The sequence below is a fragment of the Rosa chinensis genome, chromosome 7, assembly GCF_002994745.2.
Source record: "Rosa chinensis cultivar Old Blush chromosome 7, RchiOBHm-V2, whole genome shotgun sequence".
NCBI classification, from domain to species: domain Eukaryota; kingdom Viridiplantae; phylum Streptophyta; class Magnoliopsida; order Rosales; family Rosaceae; genus Rosa; species Rosa chinensis.
This window is the reverse complement of record NC_037094.1, coordinates 28,937,032-28,959,875: the sequence shown is the minus strand read 5'-3', so window position 1 is coordinate 28,959,875 and position 22,844 is coordinate 28,937,032. Positions and strand designations below refer to the sequence as shown.

General features: G+C 38.9%; 1 protein-coding gene across 1 annotated transcript; it reads right to left on the bottom strand.

Moving 5' to 3' along the window:
* Window positions 1-745: 745 nt before the first annotated feature.
* Window positions 746-4,839, bottom strand: LOC112179125 (probable inactive shikimate kinase like 2, chloroplastic). Its single transcript, XM_024317456.2, has 8 exons — window positions 4,542-4,839; window positions 3,514-3,704; window positions 3,237-3,431; window positions 2,894-2,955; window positions 2,051-2,117; window positions 1,826-1,944; window positions 1,356-1,532; window positions 746-1,082 (listed from the first exon to the last, which is right to left on the bottom strand). Exons 1-8 carry the CDS (start codon window positions 4,764-4,766, stop codon window positions 970-972), a joined length of 1,149 nt encoding a protein of 382 aa, XP_024173224.2. The 5' UTR covers window positions 4,767-4,839; the 3' UTR covers window positions 746-969.
* Between the last annotated feature and the right edge of the window lie 18,005 nt (window positions 4,840-22,844).

The window sequence follows — 22,844 nt, the reverse complement described above, 5'->3', positions numbered from 1 at the left end:
CTCCAAAATGACGTGAAACAGACTGGCGACACTAGGCTCTTGCACTCTCTTGGGTAACCACGCTCTTAGTAATACTAAATCTCGTGTGTTTATTTTTATATCAAGCACAGAGGGTAGTTTAAGAAATGGCCGTGTATAAAAGTCGAGAATGTATACAAAATATTTGGACCGCAGTGTGAAGCAGACCAATTGACTTCATAATACAAAGCCGATAGCCCGGATTCTCGAATCTCTTTTAACCTAGAGGAGAGAAGATTTGAACTTGAGATATTTACCAATATTTTTGTTTATATGTCAGTTTAGTTTTTTTATTTGTTTCATTAGATGAAGAGGGTTAAATGATATTTGCCTTATTTTTTGTGCTGAGATATAATACTTTCAGTTTGGATTTTATGAGAATGCTTCATATTGTAATAAGTCTAATGACAATACATGTTATTTTTCATGTCATTTGGATAAGTTAAACCAAAAGTACTTGAAGTTTAGTGGTGTATTCCAGTAATTCTAATTTAATGCCCAAACTTCAAATCAAAAATATTTCTATCATTAACAAACTAGAATGATCAGGTACACAAGTATCCAACAAGTCTGAAGCTTCACTGGGAGCTAGCCAACATGCAGTTCAGATGAGTTGTTTTTAACAGAAATATTATGAGATTTTGCATTTGGGAACATTTGAGAACACTAAGAATGATCAGTTATCTAGTCCAACCATTGCACAGAGAAAACATGTTGCAATTCCAAGTAATTCAGCACAACCTAGAAAGAGAATGAGCAATATATGCTAGCAAACAAGGTCTTACATAAGATGATTTTCTTCAGAATATGCTAGCAAAATAAATGCTTACATAATGTTGCATTTGTAATTCACAATATATGCTTACATTTGAGCTACAAAACCACCGTACTCATCAAAATATTATCATTGACATGTTTGGATCAAAATCTCTGATGTAACTGCAGTGTATTTTATTGAAATCCACCTGGAGATGCATCATCTCCAGCTGAGGGATCCCACCCAGGAGGTTTGATGTTTGGCCAGTCACCTCGGCATCCCAAGCGTATGTAGAGGCTCTTCTTACCTTCACGATACACGACGACCGAAGGAGGTTATAAGCATTATACAAATAACCATACATTTGCATTGTTCAAAACCCTTATGGGGGCCTATTAATTTGAATATCTTATATTTGACATTCCAGTAGACATCATTACATTGTTAGACGCAAAATTATAGTTCCCACTTCTTGAAGTTGCCATACCTTTCAAAGTGTTCTTTCTTCTTTTTCTTTGGACAAGAAATGAAAAATTGAACTATAAACAAAGTGAAGCACAAGCTTGTGATAATTCATTACCTGGAAGCTTCTTGTCTGACAGAACTAATTGTTTAAGTGCACTCAAGCATGCCTGAGCCACAGTTTTAACATGATCTACATCCCAACCCTGTAGCTTGACAACAACGTCTGCATTTGAGTAAGCTACTCTACCATCTTGGATATGACTCCTGGCCTCTTCCTTTGCAGAATCTTCATCTGTATTACAAACAATGACATCCAAAGTTAAGAACTACGGAAATGTATGTTGATGATGTTCGCTTCAGTGTTGAATTTGATGATTCAAGAGGGAGAGTCAATAAATTATTTTTGTGCATGAGATCTTATGGAATTTCTTTTTCACTGGGGTGTTTATCGCTTTATACCTAATAACACTAGAAAACAATTTAGAAATGATTATATCAAAGCATGACAGCCACTGGAAGCTGTAGAAGTTTCTTATCCATAACAAGGCAAGCAAAAGCAATGAAGGAAAGATCAAAGAAGGTTACCTGTAGCATCAGTTTGTGACAGCCAGATAGTAAATCCTGCATAAAGATGACGCCATTTATGAGCTCTTCCAGCAGCTCCATGCTGGCCTCCTAATGTACCAATTACTGCCCTAGCATGACTGTAAAGACCAACAAAGCCCATTAAAAGTTATTCATTGGTGACAAATATGTTCCCATAAAAGAGAAACAGAAAAAGGAAATCTATTGAGATTTGAGAGATAGTACCTACTTAAACTTTCTAATATAGCACTTTCTGCTTCTACTACAGATTCAGAACCTTCAGCAAGCAGCCCTGGAATTGGTTAAACTTGTTAATTATGATGGATCAATAGTTATCTACAGGGTAATCACTAGCAACTAGATCCTTTTGAGGGTAGGGTGTTTGTCTAAAGAAAAGCATCCATGAGTAAATTTCAGGTTGGATGTACAAAACGAGTAATTAACAAACAAACATGGATAAAATGTGGAAAGCAGGGTATTAAACAACAGAAAGACAGGGGGAAACATATAAAATCAAGATACTGAAACAATTCTGCCTCTCTGCGGAACAGAAGCAATTTTGCTGCTTGTTAGAACTCAGGATACTGAAACAAACTAAACACAAGTCAAACCATTCTTTTGTTTTTACCCATGTCATGCAGTCATTTTATGATGCACAACCACAAAAAAGATATCAACCATTCAGTGATTTTAAGTGTTTCATTTATATTTCTTTGTTAGATGAAAAATCAAAGTTTAGACACATTCCATTTGCAGTATAGGCATCTAATGCCCATTAGTAGCAATCTGAAAACTCCTATTTGTTGCATAGGTTGTTCACGTGTTTGTACTCCATTACTCCTCAATCTGTCATGGCCATTCTAATCATCATCATTCAATCTACCATTGTTTTGCACCAAAGTCATAAGTTATAAAGTATAACATCTAAAACTGACAGCTAAGTTACATAGTGCACACCCCAGGAATAAAGATGATGGTGATACTGACCGCTAGTTCAGCTTCCAATAATGGCATATCAACCAAAGGAAACACAGCAAGTTGAGGTCTAGTATCCATCTAAATACTCACATGAATCAACACTCTGCTTGGCAAATGCTTCCAGCAACTCCTTAGTAGTGAGTGGTGTATATCTGAAATCACGTCAACCAAAGAAAACTAATAAGAACGGGAAAACACAGAAAAATCAAGGATTATTTATATGTTTTAAGATGAAGACATGCAGTTGGAAATCACAGATCTTACTTCTTATTATAAACAGTCACCATCATGAGCTACTAAGTTGCTAACTTACTATAAGAGGAAAAGGAAACAAAATCCAGCAAAAATATATATGACATCTTGAGCGCTTAAATCAACAATTAGATGGATCCTAATCTGTTCTTAATAATAGTTTTTAAATGTAAAGCATTACCCAAGACCAACCGCAAGTTCTTGAGCCACTTTCTGGTTGATTTCAGTTGAATCGCCAACAATGTAAATTGACGTTGCTTTCAGAAGTTGCATAGATCCAACGGTCAAAGACTCCCAGGACTCAACAATGTCAGGCCATTTCAAATCTGGATCCTGCTTCTTCAAGTTTATTACTAGCTGATCTTCATCTATATACCTGCTCAAAACAAGAATTACCCATCTAAACATGTGGAAATCTAATCTGGTTATAGAATTTCATGTGTTCTAGTTTCACAAACCATATTGTTTCAGCAGGCTTTATTTTTTCAAACAGTTGATTAGTTTCCATAAGTGTGACAAAAGACCCAGAGTGCTGTACTTTTATTATTAAAGAGGAGCCATTTGCATCCACAAAAATGTCTCTGGAGTTTGTGATGTTTCGTCCCCCCAGCTGTAATCTCAATTCCACCTCAGTAGAACCATCAAGAAACTGCAGTATGTTTCACATAAGTAGTCCATACGAGACAAAATAAAGTAAAACTGTTGTAGGACAAGAAAAAGAGAAGCCATTTGTAGAGGAAAAAAAACTTTTCCGAGGAGGAATTTTGCTTCACTACTTATTAGAGTTTATCAACATATGTTCAAATAAAGTTGGATGTTTCTTGTCAAACACACAAATACATGTAACTTGATCATTTAGAAGAAAAAAAAAAACCGTTTACGGATAACATACTTAACTGTGCAGCCTAAGTTTAATCCACTCCACTGAATATTTTTTGCAGGACAAACTCAGCAGCAGACAAGAAGACTGGAAGTCTGAGCAGGATCGCATGTTATACATTTAAATTTCCACCAGTTTTATATATTTGGCTTATTATACAATGAGTAATGGATTTACCAATATAATGTCCAAGAAGATCATAAACACATTGATTAGGATGCATGCATGTGCAGGCTTTTAGGTCTCGATCATGTGGAGCTCTTCGAAGCCCCCAACACCTCCATGAAGTTATGAGGCATGGCTTTAATTCTAGCTTTGTAAATAGCTCCTTCCTTTTATTGTTTTGTGAAAAATATATGAACATAAGAAACCGATACGTCGGAACATAATTAGTTGCTCTACTTTGTAAACTCAGATATGATCTGGAGCTTCTAGCTAGAGGTGTAAGTTTTCCCAAGTGTTATTGGTTGCAATAAAAGAATTTGGGTATTTCCCACTGTCTAAATTCATATTAGTGGGAGTAATTTGCAGAGAAAACTCATTTGTCAATCATACTCGACCATATCCATGGTCAGCTTTGCAGTAAGCAAGTGTGAGATGAAATACCTCGTAGTCCTTGACGGTGAAGGGGACGGTGGGGAAACTTTGAGAGGAGGAGACACGAGTGAGGGGGGTCCTTAAACGGCACCCATTTGCGAACAAAACGCGAGACGGAGGTGTTGGGAGAGAAAGGTTGGTAACTGTCCATTTGGGTCTTGAGAGCTTTTGAAGGGAAGAGGGTTGCAAGGTGTTGATTAAAGCAGTGGAAGTGGTGGTGGTGGTAGCGGCCATTTCTGTTTGGAATTGAACAGGGATAGTTGGATAAGACGAGGATGAGGACTCAAAGTGAGCCGTTACAAGAAGAATCTGTCGGCAGAGGTTGTCATTTGCCCCGCGGGTCCAAAAGCTCATGGGCGTCCAACCGGTCTAATGGCTAAACATGCTTGATACATGCTCATTAAGGCCAGCCCAGCCCAGCCTTATATATCAAATAAAACATCTATTGATAATGTTTGGGCAATGGAGGTTATTGGTTTAAAGATAAGTTTGTTATGGGCTATTCCTGTTGATATTAATGATTTGCAGGTAGAAGGTGATGATTCAAAGGTTATCGTTAGCATGTTTCAAGGTCAATATCAATTTTCTTGACGAATTTCAACCATCTTTAATATCTTATTTAGTGGTCATATGGATGCAGACAGAACATGTTGTATTACAAACAAGAAATCAATCTCGGGTTACTCTACCTTTGTTTGGACAAATTGGTTACATGGAAGAGTGAAACAAAATGGGATTGTCTCAAAAGTTGAATATAGAGGGATGACTTGTGGTGTTTGTGAGTTGTTATGATTGAGAAACCTTCTTAGAGAAATGAGGTTTCGACATTGTGTGTTCAGAGTATTGTGTGATGCTTGGTTTAAAAAGAGAAAAATTTCCCTTGTATGTTTGGTTGATGTTTGATTTATCACGTCCAGAGTATTTGTTATTCTTTAACTTGTATGTTAAATGTGTTGAAATACAAGGCATGACAGTATAGGCCTATAAAATGAAGTTCATCCTTAGATCCTTCTTCTGCGATTTCTACATGAATGTGGTTATAGTAGTAGTTCTCCATACGCACCACATTGCCATGACGTCAAAGAAAGGCTAGGCCTCTTGAGTCTGCCGACCATGGCTGACAGACGTAGCCTTCGAAACCAAGTTTATCACTGACTATTGTTAGTAGGATTGGCACAGCCAATGTCCCTAACAGAAAGAGGAAATCAAAATTTCGTTGACAAACAATATTCACCAATACATCCTGAGTTTCAATGTTGTTTAGGCCTTGACAATTCCAAACAAGGATCTTGGATTCAAATATGTTGATAGATTAGAAGAAATATTTTTGGCAGAGGACGCCGTATAGAGCTGCGGCCACCATTGTCGGAGCCATAACTAGCAACGAGCAAACTCAGCAGAGGCCTGATTTAGGGTTTATTTCGAAAAATTGCTTGGCGCGTGGTGTGGATTAGTCAGTCTGCTGTCTGGTTTTATTACTTACCTACTTTTGGTTTCTTGTATAAAAGTTTCCAATGGGAGATGAAAAAAGTATTTTGAATTCCCCAAATACACCATCTCCAGTACAAACAATGTTGACAAACTTTAACATGTTCTAGCAAACCATTTCATTCCTCGGGTTCCACCATGCAAAGCCTCATTTATGTTCAAATTGTCATTTTTCTAAATCTCACCGTTAGTAAAGTGATCTTTAGAATGGATTCCATTTAACAGAATACTGAAATCTCTAACATAAATTTTTTATTTTTTTTTATGGTTCTTTAAAGTTGAAAACCTAGAAAATATGTTTGATATTTCCATGTTCCATAAGTTCAGGCATATCCTAAATGTCATGCCCTATGAATACGGAGCTCATGACAGATATGAATTTCAAATGACACATAGAATTTAGAAGATAACTTTGTGACATGTCTAACCACGCCAAGTCATGTCAATCATTATTTTTAGGATTACATTCAGTGTACTCCCCTAAATTTTGGGTCTAAAATCAGATTGGTATCTCTTTCTGAAAATCGATTACGATGGTCCCTATATTATCAAATGACATCACCCTAGTCCAAAATTTGAATTTGGCTCTAAAGATGACGTCATATGCTGAGTTGGAACAGACATAAGGGCCCACTTTTCCGACTTTAAACCCCCCAAGGAGGGCAAAATAGACATTTTTAATTTAATCTAATTTTTTTTTTCTCTATTGACCACCGGCAAGTTGACTGCGCCACCTGCGATCCATCAATGTCGTCGCTCTCCAGCTTTTCAACCTCCACACCACCTCCGAGCTCCTCCACCACACTCCTCGCCCTCCACCTCTCCAAGAAGCTCCCCGATCTAGCCGTCGACCTTGGAAAGATTGACAGCAACCAAATCAATAATCACAATCAGCCATTCAATTCATAGTTCAAGATTCATAGTATAACTTGAATTCACAAGCCCAACGAGGTGGTTATCACGCTCCAAAACTCCAGATACAAGCCCAGAACCTCTTGAACAGCTGCTAGAAAAATCCAAGAAAACCTCGTGCACAGTGAGGTCCATCGGCACCAAAAGCAACAAAACCAATTCGTTCATAACTCAAGCAATTGAAAACCATGTATACAATCATGTAGAATGTGAAAAAGTGATCGATTTTTGTACCTCATGCATTGCTGATGATCACCGGAGCCGCCAGAAACACTGGTTCCTTTTTAATTTCCGATTTCTTTCTCCGACTAGGCCCTGAATTTTGATCCTCTCCTCCCCACCCAGTGACCCAACTCTCTCTTTCACACCTTACAAGCTCCCACCATCCACTACACTGAAATTCTCAACCAAATTCCACACCCTCTCAAATTTCTAATTAGCGCTAATCAATGCGAGCACACTGCCGTTTCAACACAATGGTGCAAATAAGATGCAACACAACTTCTCAATCCAATTGGCCAAATTCCCAAACTGAAATAAAAACCATTCAGAGAAATCAAATCAAAATTACCTGCCCTCTGTGTGCTTTCTCAGCCTCGTAGAAAGCCTTGATAACAAATTCTTCATAGAAAATCTTGTGCTGCAACTCTGCACCTATAAGCAATTCTCATCGGAGAACTTCTTGCTGAGCTTGAAACCCCACTGCTGCTACTCGAAACCGGACCTTAAAACACCGAAATCGGGCTTTGAAATTGAATCACAAACCCAGATCGAGAAAAAGCTTTCACTGAAATTGAAGGATCCGAAATTGAATTTCGTCATGACAAAACCCAATTGGATTTCCCAGAAACCTAGTTCGTCATGACAAAACTCTGGATCTGCTCCCGTAAAGCCCGAACCCGCTCCGAGCCCAGCACCTCAATGCTCCCGAATAAGCGCCTCGACGACCAGAGAAGTTACAGAAGCTTGTGCTTACGCCGCCAATTCCGATCGAGGAGGAGGACGAGGAACGAGATGGCGTGGTGTGGAGCTTCAGATCGAAGGGAGGTGGAGGTGGAAGTGTGGTCGTCGATATAGAGAAGGGGAGAGAGAGGGAGAGAGGAAAAGAGAGAAGAAGAAAAAATTAAGAGAGAAAAAATTAAGAAAAGAGAGAAAAAAAATTAGAAAATTGGAAATGTCTATTTTGCCCTCCTTGTAGGGTTTAAAATCTGAAAAGTGGGCCCCTATGTCGGTTCCAACTCAGCATATTGTAACGTCCCAAGCTGCACCTCACCAGCTGAAGCTTGTTACAGTGCCGCGAGTCTCTAAAACATAAATCGAACGATCAATTTACATCCTAGAGAATCGCTAGGCATTTTGTTTGAAAACTTCCTGTCTAAACACAGCGGAAGCTACAAATATTTTTGAGGTGAAAACCTGAGTTACTAAAATCTATTTCGTTCGTCCAGAACTTGGATAAGGATCACACGAAGTGTGAATTTCAATGAAAGAGAATTCAACTAAATTTAACCCGAGGCTAGATAACAACAAGCTCCGAAACAAGAAGTTCGAGAAAGAGAGTTTAAAATTAAATCCAAACGATGTTTTACCGAGCTTCCGCACACCCAGCTCCGCCCGCTACTGTCCTGTCACCAGTGCACAGTACCTGCATTCATACTGTTGTAGGGGTGAGCTTTCGTCCTCGCTGCTCTACAGGAACTCTACCTCAACTAGATTTAAAACCAATAAACAAATATTTGGGCTGCCCAGTATGAAAACATATTTAAACCAAATATTTAAAAGAACGACAAACTTTAATGATTTTCAACTTGAAAACCGATGCATGATGCTTAAATAAATACGGCGCCAAATCCAAGTATTACCTGATGGCCGGTCCCATAGACCCACTACACGACCTTACCTCAAATTAATTTATCACCAGGTAAGCGTAGTGAGAGCGTCCACTACCTAGCTACACACACGTACCGGGCCCGTTATTACTATCGAAATACCCGGACGACCGGCGTAACTAACCCTCCAGAGGTTTTGGGGATCGAACCCAAGGAAGTCAGAGCTACCCTTCGCTCTCAAGCCATCATATTTCTCACATGGTTTGATTAGTGTGCATTTGAACATACCAAACCATACCAACTAACATGCATCATTTAATAACAATATATAAGAAAATCACCAACCGAGGAGAGTCCTGAATCCCTACCTGGATTCCGATGCTTTCTCTTACGTGCTCCAAGAGTCACGAACCTTTCGTTCCTCGGGTAATTGGAGTCCTAAATTTTGACATTTCGATAGTCAATATCTTTTGAACAATTATATGAGATCTTGACGAATAATAAATCGTCCAAACCAACTTTTCCTGGTTTGACTAGGAGTTGACCAAGGTTTGAGCAACCTTTCCTGGTTTGACTAGGATTGACCAACTTTGACCATTGTTTGACCAATTGCGACAAGTTCGATAATTAAACCCCAAATTACCGAACATTTACATGAAGTTTAAAGTATCGACCAAATATGCATTGAGTGCACCCAACTACTGAGGCCACCCATTATACATATATAATAATTCCTTTCATTTACTATCAATTTAACATATACACAAGCAAAGATCAGGTTTCCAATTTCGTAAACGATTTATCCCAATTCACCCAATACTTGGTCTTTTATTTCCATTTCACATTTTGTCGCATAGTAAATTCCATCGAATTACTATGGACACCCACATAACTTAAACCATCCCTTAGCACCCTTTAAATTCACTCTCAAGCATTCAACATCACAACCAATTCATAATTTATGTGTTGTTACCTCTCAAATAACAATAGCCACAGATCAAACATAACAACACAATACCATTTATTCATTCATGACCAGTAATCAATTTCACAGAAACCTCACACACGCACTCACAATCTCCGATCAACAATACAACCAATTTCTCAATCCATAACTCAATCGATTCTCCAACCAACAAACAGAAACATTTCCATCAAAATCTCGATATTACCTCCGGTACTACAATCTGCAAAGAAATCCCCAAACTACACAACTCGATCAAACTATGCATAACACCATGATTCAACCAAATCTCCAGGACAGAAATAATTCAAGAGCTCTTCAGTCCACAATTTTCGAATTTATCACAAGAGCAACCTTTGAATTCAAGGTTTGGAATTATACCTTCGAAAGTCTACGTTGATCAAGCTCGGGTTTACAGAACCCCTTGCTAGAACTGGAATGTTGATGAGTTGAGGATTTTGACGCCCATAGCCCAGCAAGAATCTTGATTTCTGGTCCACAAATGCAGCCAAGGTGAAAACCAAGCCCAGAATGGCCGGGAAGGTCACCGGTGTCGAAGAACACGGCAGCCCGAGATGAATACCAGAAACGAAATCGTCAAAACCCCACCAATTTCAAAGACTAATTAATCTAGTGTGTAGAGAAAGGCGAGAGGAGGAAGTTCCATACTGAAGGCGGCCCAGACAGTGGCCGGAAACCACCACAGAACTGGTGGAGCAGACGCTGCTTCTCGCCTTCGACTCTCCGTTCACGATCGTTGCATGGACGATCCAAGGATAGGAGGCTATTGGCGACGGTGAGACTAAGAAGATGGTGGTCGTCAGTCGTCGATCGGTGGCCGGACGACACCACTTTGGTCGGGTTTCATTCTCGGGTCGGCGACTCCGTTTCGGGTCAGAAGCTTCGAGCTTCTCTCTCGATCCTTCTGGTCGTCTAACCGAGACAAGGCCTCTTTATAGGCTGCTCTAACTTAATTTCGACGGCTGTGATAGCGGTGGGTTTGTGGATGGCTAGGATCGCTCCACCCATTTTCTTTTTCCTTAATTACTTTCTAAAATCTCAAAACTTCGGAAAATCATAACAAATAGGTCGGGTATCCGAAAAATTCCCCGAAAAGTCCCACGAACTCGTCGTGTCGTGCACTTTATTATCCAATCCTTAAATCGAGGATTTCACTGTACAAAAATTTCTGAAAATATTCTCGAGCACTCCGACAATTACCGAGATCGTAAATAAATAACTTGTTGAACGATCTCAATTTAAGCTCGATAAATTTTCCGGGGCTCACACATATGACATCATCTTTCTAGTCAAATTCAAATTTTGGACTCGGCTGATGTCATTCGAGAGTATAGGGACCATCGTAATCGATTTTCAGAAAGATTGACCAATCTGATTTTGGGCCCAAAGTTCAGGGGAGTAAACTGAATTTAATCCTTATTTTTATTTAAAGTCTTCCATTCCATAAACTCACAGTTCGTAAAGGGGATTTCACTCCCCTTTTTGTAAACCACACTCCTTTTGTCATTTATTCCAAAAATATGGGTATTTCTTCATTTTTTTTTTCTGTTCTTTAGTTCTCACATTGTGAGTTTTATGGGAAAACTTCTCCTCGTCCTTTTCAATCATGAAGGCTCTGCTGCCATTGCTTAACAATTGAGTTTCTAATTTGTGGTCAGAACACTAAAGGGGCCTAAATTTAAGGTGGAAATGATCACCTCATCTCCAAATCGGAGAATTTCAATCAACCCATATTTTCAATTTCCAAACCTATGTTTTCAATCAACCCCAGCTTAGTTTAAATGCGTTGAAGACGGCGTTCATGAATCTGCCAAGCTTCTCGAGTTGATTATCGAAAATATTGTCGAAGTTTTCTAACCATTAGGAATAACTCGAGGAAATCTTTCAATAATTAATCACCAGCTTCTCGAATACCAAAATTATCTTCTATCCATTTTCTGGTCTATCGAAGTTGAACTCGAAGTATTCTAATCCTTGTGTTAAGAATAACAAGACTGGTAGATAGAGGATATTTCTGGTCTACGAGTCAATATGGGAAGAGAGAGAAAATTATAGAGAAAGATGAGACGATCTAGTTGTTTTATGGAATGCAATGAGTGGCAAAGAAAATATAAGAAGATGATAGGGATAATTTGGAAAATTTAATGAAGAAATGAGATAATGGGAGTGTGGTTTACAAAAAGGGAAGTGCAAATTTCACTCCCCTTGGTAAAACATAATTATCAAAACGGTACTCCAATTGAAAAACTCAAAAATATCAACACATCTTTTTTATTAACAATTTTCCTAATTTTCCAACTTTGGAAAGAAAAACTTCCAGTGCTGTCTGAATTTCATTTCATGATAAATTTGAATTATTATTTAAAAAAAAAAAAAACATTTGGTTTATTATGACTCCTTAGATATGTTGACAGATATGTAACAGATGTGAGAACCATACTTGTTAATTACCTTTTTATTTTTATTTTTGGTTGAACAATTATTAATTACATGTTGAATCATTTTTGCCGGTGAGCTGATGACCTGTTGGTAAGTTATAATTCCAACATTATAAAGGTCATGAGTTTGATTCTCACTAACATATGTAAAGATGGGTTGGGCTAAGAGGTTTTTTTTTAAAAAAAAATACAAAATACAAAAAAAAAATTGTCGAAAGATGACAATATATTGAGAACCAGAAGTTACAAATGATGTCTTACCCCTTTTGGGGTTCGTCAGGAAGACATCACCTAAGTATTCAACAATTTACATACAATGAGCAACCGAAATAAATTATTAAGCTGCTCTAATGATGTTTCCAATATGGTCATCCCCACGATCTTAGGCCATAGAGTCTTCTTTCCTATAGGCCCATCATACTTGGAGACCTTTGGTTTGTTTTTGGCACCTAGTGGATGGGCCACTAGTAGGTAAAGTTGGCGGAGTCCATCAATTGTTTGAGTCCAAAATGAGTAGTTGGGTATGATACAACAATATTCTCTTGAGAGCATGTAAGACAGTAAGAGATTTAGATTGGATCATTTGAGCCTTTTGTAAGCTATTCTCAACCCTAACCCATTAAGGTTTTCTTTGACTAAGGTAGGTATCGTGCTTTTGCGAGTCAAATCGATTATGTCGCCTCATTGAGGCGAAAGAGAGAACAATGGTTGTTGGTCCTAAGAAACCTCAGCTGGTTAGAAAGTTATCCGTTGATTTTGGAATCTGAGCAAGGAAAACCATTTGAGTTGATCCATCCATTCAATCTTGAGGGAGGTGATACCCTCGAAACTACAAAAGTCAAAACCATCCCCGTAGAGCTAGTACTTAGTTGACCAGATCCGTTGTTAATCACCACCGCACCTAAGCATCCACTAAGAGGATATTCCAAACTCTAGCACCGATTACAGACGACCATAATCTTCTCATTGTAAAAACAAGCTTCAAATTATCGTCATATGCACTATTTTGAAGGATCACATCAACCAGACAATCTAATCCACAACAAGATCGACTTGAACCTAAACTACGGATAGAATTGGTACCACTTTGAATCTATCAATCGTGGTAACCATATATGATATGTACTTAACCACCTTCTTCGTTTTCAGGACCGGTGAAGATTGTGCAGTTATATCCAAATCCTAATTTTGTTGAGGTTGAGTGAAGTATGATTTGAAAGACCATCATAGGACACAACAAGCACCATGACTTTATCAAATTTTCATGGATCGATTCGTAGCACCCCATCACAAAGAGCCACCGTGTCGAACTGCACCATAAAATATTAGGAAAGAGCCTTGCAAATTTAGAATTGATCTTCCTAAAATAATAATCATAATTATAATAAGTATAAAATATTTTGTTAAATTCGATTGTTTCATAATGATTACAATAACTTCAAAGATTCATATCAGATTTGCTCACCTAAGGGACAGTTTTAAGGGACTATGAGAGACAAATGCATCTCAACCACATGTATTAAATATAAAAGCAGAAATTGTAAAAACTTAAAACTGTGCATTTATTTTCAGCCATCAGATTCACTTGTCCCTCATAATCCCTTAAAAACTATCCCTTAGGTGAGCATGCCTTAATATTATAAATCATTTCCTTAAGCACAGTAAAAGTACTTGCCAAATAGATAATATTAATATGTGGAAAAAAATCGTAGACTGAATACTGGACTTAGAGCCCATTATATATCGTTTCCTTAAGCACCAGTAAAACAACCAAGACCAAATTTACGTACTTGCCAAATAGATAATATTAATATGTAGAAAAAAATCGTAGATCGAATACCAGACTTAGAGCCCATTATAAATCGTTTCCTTAAGCATCAATAAAACAACCAAGACCAGATTTACGTGCTTGCCAAATAGATAATATCAATATGTGGAAAAAAATCGTAGATCGAATACTAGACTTAGAGCCCATTATAAATCGTTTCCTTAAGCATCAGTAAAACAACCAAGACCAGATTTATGTACTTGCCAAATAGATAATATCAATATGTGGAAAAAAATTGTAGACCGAATACCGGACATAAAGCCCATTATAAATCATTTCCTTAAGCAACAATAAAACACCCAAGACCAAATTTACGTACTTGCCAAATATGTAATTTTAATATGTGTAAAAAAAATTGTAGATTGAACACTGGACTTGGAGCCCATCGTTTTTGTTTAGATAAGAAACCCACTGTATTTTTCAAAACAGCTTGTTCTAGAATTCTCTCTAAACCTATAAAAAGAACTTGATGTCTAATAACATGATTGCCTATATATGCCATCATCTCCCTTTTTCTAGTCACTGATAGAGAATGAAGAAAGTTTTTGTGATGTCAGAAGGTCAAGAAGAAGATGAAGATGGTGCTAGGACCGGAGAGCTTAATTATGATTATGAATTACTTATCGAATCAATGATTTACCAAAGTTACAAAAGTATACCTTGAATTATCAATTATGTGATGATTACAAAATTTATTTTTAAAGAAACTATATTTTAATTTTAACGTATAAATATTTGCTTGATAGATTGTTTAGTGTAAGTAGTTATATTTAAGTGTTAGACCACAAACTACTATTTAGTCTAGTGCTGATGAGCAAGTTGCAGAGGCTTCTTTCACAAGAAGAATCCTTTTGGAAGCAACGATCCAAAGTGACATGGTTGAAGGAGGGGGATAGGAACACAAGCTTTTTTCATCGAAAGGCTGCTAATAGAAAGAGGAAAAACTTCATTCATGGCCTCTATGATGAGAATGGGAATTGGTGTGATGACGACGCAGGTCTGGAACGAGTTATCTCTACTTATTTTCAAAAGATGTTTACAACTTCGAATATTGATGTTGAGGCAGTGAACGACACTTTAGCAGCTATACAACCATGTGTAACATAGGCAATGAATGTACAATTGTGTGCTAATTATACACAGGAGGAGGTGAGGACTGCCTTGTTTCAAATGTATCCCACCAAATCCCCAGGACCGGATGGCATGCCTCTGCTCTTTTTTCAGCATTATTGGGACACTATTGGTGCAGACATTACTGAAGCAGTTCAGAGTTTTCTCCATTCAGGTCAACTTCTCCGTGAAATTAATTTTACTCATATCTGCTTAATTCCCAAAGTAGATAATCCGGAAAATATGTCAGATCTGAGGACTATTGCGTTATGCAATGTTATTTACAAGATTTGTTCTAAGGTGATAGCCAACAGATTAAAGCTAATCTTACCTGAGGTGATTTCTCCATATCAAAGTGCTTTTGTTCCCGGCAGATTGATTACTGACAATATCCTTGTGGCTAATGAAACTGCTCACTTTGTTCATAATAAGAGGGAGGGTAATGAAGGTTTTATGGCCTTGAAGTTGGATCTAAGCAAGGCTTATGATCGCATGGAATGGAGCTTTTTGAGAAAAGTTCTAGATAGGTTTGGCTTTGCTCATTCATGGATTGATTTGGTGATGCAATGTATTAGTACTGTCCGGTATTCATTCTTAGTCCGTGGAAAGCCTCGGGGGCTTGTGATTCCTAGCAGGGGACTGAGACAGGGGGATCCTTTGTCTCCATATTTATTCTTAATTGGAGCAGAAGGTTTCTCTGCTTTATTGCGCCAGAAACAAGAGTTAGGCTTGCTCCAAGGTATTAAGGTTTGTGATGGAGCCCCTTCTGTAAATCATCTTTTATTCGCCGATGATAGTATGTTATATGCTCAAACTTCTTTGGAAGATTGTTACCAGATTCAAGAAGTTCTTGAAACTTACGGGAGAGCCTCAGGACAATTGGTTAACTTTGACAAAAGTTCAGTGGTATTCAGTAAAATGTGGACTCTGCTATACAAGAAGAAATATCCAGTTTGTTGGGAGTAGAAGTAGTTGCCTCCCATGAAAAATACTTGGGATTACCTACTTATGTAGGGAGAAAGAAATCTGCAACCTTTCAGTACATTAAGGAAAATTTGGCTAAGAAGCTATCTAATTGGCAAGGGAAGCTGCTTAGTGGTGCAGGAAAGGACATTTTGATCAGGGTAGTAGCTCAAGCGTTACCTACCTATGCTATGAGTGTCTTCCAATTGACAAAGAATTTCTGTGAAGATTTGGAACAACTTTGTGCTCGGTTTTGGTGGGGATCTACAATGGATAAAAGAAAGATTCATTGGAAACATGGAATGCTTTGTGTAATCCGAAAGAAGAAGGGGGACTAGGGTTTCGTAGTTTGGCTAGCTTTAATTCGGCGATGCTTGCTAAACAAGCTTGGAGGGTAATTTCTAACCCTACTTCTCTAGTTGCTCGAATTTTTAAGGCAAAATATTACCCTACAAGCTCATTTTGGTTGGCAGACAATCATTCTTTTCCTTCATATTCTTGGAGGAGTATTTTCTCTACAAGGGATCTATTGAAGCAAAGCACATATTGGCAGATTGGTTCTGGGACAGAGGTCAATATTTGGAATGATAATTGGTTGCCAAGCTTGCCTAGTGGTAGGCCTCATGAGACTGCAGCAGGTCTTGCTGAAGTGTCTCAGGTTTCTGATTTGCGTACTACTAATGGTGATTGGAATTATGATATGATTGTTAGATTGTTTTCTTCAGAAGAAGTGGAGGCCATTTTAAGTGTGCCTCTAAGTTTGAGAAGGGTGGATGATAGACTGGTCTGGAAATTGGAAAGAGATGGAAAATATTCAATTAAAACGGCTTACAGGTTCTCCTTCTCTCATTCTCCTTCTTGTGTACCTTTTGAGCTATCAGTTAACACTGATTTTTGGAAAAAATTGTGGAAAGTGAAGATTCCTAATTCGGCGAAGATTTACATGTGGAAAGTGTGCCATAACATTCTCCCATCCATGGAAAGACTCATTTCTAAAAGGGTGGTGTTGGAGTCACAGGTATGTGTTTTGTGTGATAGTGCAGTTGAGACTACACTACATATTACTCGTGATTGCTCTTTTACAAGGCAGGCTCTCCAAAGTAAAGGAGTGTTGGCCCAAGTATGTTTAAGTTCTTATGCAATATCTTGTGATTTGTTGCATTGGTTAAGTTTATGTGTCCATGACCTTTCGTTACTGCATTTGGGGGAATTTATCTATCTATTGTGGCGAATTTGGAAGGAGAGAAATAGCAGAGTTTGGGACAATAAAAGGTGCCATGCTATTGATGTGCTTCTTAAGTCTACTGCAAGATTGCATGAGTTTCAATTTCATAATACCAGACCGATTACTCAAGCGAGTGGTCGTTCTAGAATTGCTCGATGGAAAGCTCCCTCATCTGGCTTGTTGAAAATAAATGTGGATGGTTCTTTTCACCATGTCTCACGAATGGGAAGTGCTGGGTTTGTGGTTCGTGATGAATATGGCAGTATGGTTGCTGGTGGTGGGCGTCCTTTGTCTGGATTAATTTCGCCAGAACATGCAGAGGTTTTGGCATGTAAGATGGCAATTGAGTTTACTTTAGATCAGAATTTGTTACCTGCTGTAATAGAGACTGATTCTGAGATGGTGCAACGACAACTATGTAACTCCGAAGGGCCTAATACTTCCTTGCTGGGCCGTATCTATGAGGATCTGAACTCCATATTGGCTTCAAATCCCAATTTGCAGATTACTCACACTAGAAGAGATGCCAACAAGGTTGCACACCTAATGGCTGCGCATGCTAGTTCTCTAGTACATGAATGTTTTTATTTTTCTCCTCCTTCCTTCTTATTAGCTGCTATTGCAGCTGAACGTTATCATATGTAATTTTCCAAATTCTCAATAAAGGCTGACCTCTTTTACCTCAAAAAAAAAAAAAAAAAAATATCTTCTATAAGGTGTTGGTAGAGATTTCATATTTGATTCCCAGTACACCAATAAGTGCATCACACGACGCTACTTATAAAATGAAAAAAATCCTTGTCGTCTGTTGAAGGAAAGTAAAACATACAACACATCTAAGAAACGTTTGTTGTATAAAGTTCTAGTTCTGAAATTTTGCCCTGAAGGACACTAGATGGAAGACGATTGAGAAGATGAGAGGAAGCATGTATAGCATCGCCCCATAGATACTTAGGCATATGAGCACTAAAAAGAAGGGCACGAGCCATATCAAGTAAATGACGGTTTTTCCGTTCGGACACTCCATTCTGTTCTGATATTTGTGGACACGTGGTTTGGTGAACAATCCCATGGATTTTAAAAAACTCTTGGAACACATGATTAACATACTCCCCCCCATTGTCAGAACGAAGGACTTTAATGGTGCTATGATATTGTGTTTGAACAAGATTACGAAAGGTTTGAAAAGCGGGGAAGACTTCATCTTTGGTTTTAAGAAGAGCAACCCATGACAATCTTGTACAATCATCAACAAACAACACAAAATATCTCATACCCGATACAGTAGGCTCTCTAGAAGGTCCCCAAACATCAGAATGAATCAACTCAAAAGGAATAACACTTTTATTAGAAATACTAGGAGAATAAGTAGCACGATGACTCTTGGCCAAAACACATGTTTCACAATGTAAAACTGACTCATCCACACCAATAAACAGAGTAGGCATGGTTTTCTTCATAAGACTAAAAGATGGATGCCCTAAACGGCGATGCCACAACCAAATCTCACTTAGCTTATCAGAAGTCGAAGTCAAAGCGGCTCAGGACTGTGCTCCTGGTTTCTCTCTTGCGTATGTCTGATCCAGATGGAACAACCTACCCCTCAGATACCCCCGATCGACTATCTCCCTGGTGAGAAGATCCTGAAAAATCACATACATAGGATAAAAGGTTACAGAGCATTTAGACTCAGTGTTCAATTGTGGGACAGATATCAAGTGATGACATAAGTCAGGCACATATAACACATTGTGAAGTTCTAAAGTGGGAGTAATACGCACTGACCCTGACCCTAACATAGGAAAAGCCTCACCATTGGCATTGGTTACATAGGACACTGATGGGGAAGACAATTCAGTAAAATATGGTTTGTCATAAGTCATATGGTCGGAGGCACCAGAATCAATAATCCATGTATCAGAACCAACAAAGTTAGAAATCTGTAAAGCCATACCAATTTTACCTCGACCAGCTATAGAGGCTGTAGGGGTAGCTCCACCTACTATATGATGATCTTGGCCAGCCACTCCATAGAAATCCGGTTCTTGGACCAAGTGAACCGCAGCTGCTTTCCCCTTAAGGCGATAACCTTGCTTTTTAGGTTTAAGGTGTGGGTTCAACTTCCAACAAGTCTCCCGAACATGCCCAAGATCGTTGCAATAAGAGCATTGAGGACGAGGACGGTTGGTGAAGCCTTGTGGGAAACCTTGCTGATGAAGTGGGGCTGAACTCTGTTGCTGAAGGAAAGGTGCAGGTGCCTTGGCCTGAATGGCTAGGCTAGAGACTTCAACCTGTGCATGTTTGACACTTTCCTGCTGAGACTCATCCTTGCGGATGTATGTAAAAGCTGTGTTCAAACTAGGAGGGTCTGTCATTCTGAGCAATTCTCCCTTGGCACTGCTATGCTTCTCATCAAGCCCTCTCAGGAAGACATGAACCCTTTCTAGCTCCTTCTCCTTCTGGTACCACACAAGATCTTCCTGATTCTTGATCTTGTAAGGACGCTTCTGATCAATTTCAGCCCATACATTCTTCAGCTTGGTGAAAAACACTGACACTGGTTGCCCATTCTGTTGCATTCCTGCAGCTTTGCACATCAGTTCATGAACCTGTATAAAATCAGACTCATTTGTATAGAGATCTCCCAACGTCTTCCATATTGCCTCAGCAGTTTCACATTCCTCTACCATCTGTAGCACATCATCAGTCATGGCTCTAAATAAAATAGACATTACAAACCCATCATCATCTTCTCACTTAGCATAGGCTTCTATGTCATCTTCACTAGGAACCTTGATTGTTCCTGTCACATGTCCCATCTTGTGTATCCCACGAAAATAAACCGACATAATCTTCTTCCATGTTCGGAAATTGGTACCAGTGAGTTTGGTACCTCCAAAAGAACCACCTTCTGAGCTCTTAACAGATACCTCAACTTTCTGAACCTCATTGGCCTTAGAACCCTGACCTTCACTTTGATCACCACCCATCACAACAATACAGTAACAAAAATCACAGAGTATGCAGCGGAAAAAAAGGATATTCCAACAATTGCAGCGATATATATATATATATATATATATATATATGTGTGTGTGTGTGTGTGTTTTTTTTTTGAAAACTGTTGGGATTGACCGAGTTGGTCGAGTTGACCGAGTTACCGAGTTGATTGGGTTACCGAGTGGACCGGGTTACTGAGTTGACCGGGGTACCTACTGATGGAGGTACCGAGTTGCTGGTCTGACCGAGAGGAGAGGGACGACCGGAAGCGGGGCGACGCCGGACTGGGTCGAGGTCACAATCGTGGACGTCGACTGAAGAGATTCGACGATCTGAGGCGAATAAAGGCAGGAGAGGTTCGGCGATCTGAGGCAAACGAAGGTGGACGAAGATCTATCTGATGTCGGAGGCAAACGAAGGAGGTCTGGGACGGAAGACGAGGCCGGTCTGGACTGAAGGTCAGGGAGAAGAGCACCAGCGATCTGAGACGGACCGACCTGGGACGGATCGATCTGTCTTTTGCTGAAGACGAAGCCGAGCGAGCGAACAACTGAACAAGGTGAAGAGGACGTCTGAACGACGTCGTTTCAAAGCCTGACCAAAGAATTGGCTTTTAACCCAATTGTTTTCCTCGGATTGAGAAAAAACTGAAAGAAAGAGACAAAGTCCTTTTCGGATCTTTGCTCTGATACCAAGTTAAAATAGGACAAGATTGAGAGAATAATTTTTCTGATATAATATTACACCCATTCTGTGGTGTATATAAACAGATTACAATCGTACTACAACTATTGTGTACTACTGTACTACACAACATATACAAGGTAAGTAATTACAACAATATATTCCCTTGTAGTCTATTCCTAATAGGGAACGATGACTCACACTAACACAAGAAAGGTTGACCAGGGTGGGGGCAGCAGCAGTGGGCGGCCTAGGCCACGAGACCGAAGATCAAATGATCCGTTGATTGAAGGATTGCCCTCTGATTGACTGGTGATAAAAAAAAAACCCGAGAGAGTGGCAAAGCTGTCGGGCAGATTGATAAGGTACTGACAACAAAGCTATTCTTCGTTTTACTAATTAGTATAGTTTTTCTGTTCTTGCATATACAGTGCATTGGCTTCAATGCTGAATTTAATTTGTTGATTTTTTTTTGTTTTGTCAACTAATTTCAATTGTTGGGTTTCAAGGTTTTTTTTTGTTTTTTTTTTACTTTGTCAAGGGGAACCCAAAGGCTTCTTAGACCCAAGATAATCCCTTCGGCGCAAGTGAAATGCTCCAACTGTGCATTGCAGCACAATGCCTGACCACTTTGACAGCTTCGGAGTTCGAACCTAGGTTAGATTTCAAGGTTAGGTGGCTATCAATGAGATTTCTCAACCCACATATGCAATTAATTTCCTGAATTTTATTACAACGGTTTCTGCATGCATAGCGAGTCTAATTAAGAAAAGTATTCAATGTATTCATGTATACATAACTACGTAACTCTAGGCTCTAGCAGAACAAACCGAGAAGAATGATGGCTACGTGTAAGGGTGTGAATACCTGGTTACTAGAAAAATCCCCGGATGAAGATGACGAAGACCAAGATCTGGCAAAGAGCTCTCAAGTAATTTTCATTGAATCAATGATCTACCAGAATAGGGTTGGTACGTTCAGGACTGTTGACAAGGAATTCCCCAAGAGAAGTCTAAGAGCACAAGCAGTTGAGGCTTGACTTGGTCGAGTTTGCTTCCTTTTGAGGTTTGAAATGGGGCCCATTAGAGGAAGAAGACTGAGCCGAAGAAGCTTGACTAGAATGTGCTTGCTGGGATGACTTCCAATAGAAAATATAACCCAAAAATGCAATGAAATTTTGAACCTGTCTTCAAAATTTTGAGAAGGACGTACATTCAAGTGCAAGATAACCTAGAGTTTGGTTTCATTTGTCATCTTCAGTAGTTCTAGCTTTCGGCGACCCTTGGTCTTTTTTGCTGTCATGACCTGCAACTCGAAAATCTAGGCTCTAGCACACAAGAACATACAACCATTCACATTGACATGCACCTGATAATTTAAGTAGTTGATATAGATGGTCGTTGACCAATGAAGGATTCCATTTCTGATTTTGGTTCCGTTTCTACCTAAGAGCACGTTTACTTACTTGGAAGGAAAGGGAATGATTACGGGGTAAAAACATTCATGCGTTTACTAACACATAAAGCAATCGGAATGATTCCGAGTAAAAGAATTCATGCGTTTACTAACACATGAAGGAATCAGAATGGATGTAGGTCCCACCTCCTTATCAGGAATCGATTCCTGAATACTCAGGAATTCGATTACGAAGGGGGGAGATGGGTTTAGGAATCATTCCTCCTGAATCAATACCGATTCCTTTCTTCTCCCATTCCACTTATCTTCAATTCATGATTATTTTTCATTCCAAGTAAGTAAACGTGCCATAAATCTATTGCATAATATCATTACTAACAGAGAAAATGACTAAATACTAATTGTTCCCTATAACAGTTCAGTCTCTCACCTTC

Coding starts and splice junctions, on each gene's coding strand:
- LOC112179125 (XM_024317456.2), bottom strand. CDS start 4,766: ATGGCCGCTACCACCACCACCACTTCCACTGCTTTAATCAACACCTTG. Junction 2,118..2,893: donor CAAGCAGAGTGTTGATTCAT/GTGAGTATTTAG, acceptor AACCAATTCCAG/GGCTGCTTGCTGAAGGTTCT. Junction 1,083..1,355: donor GTCAGACAAGAAGCTTCCAG/GTAATGAATTAT, acceptor TGTATCGTGAAG/GTAAGAAGAGCCTCTACATA.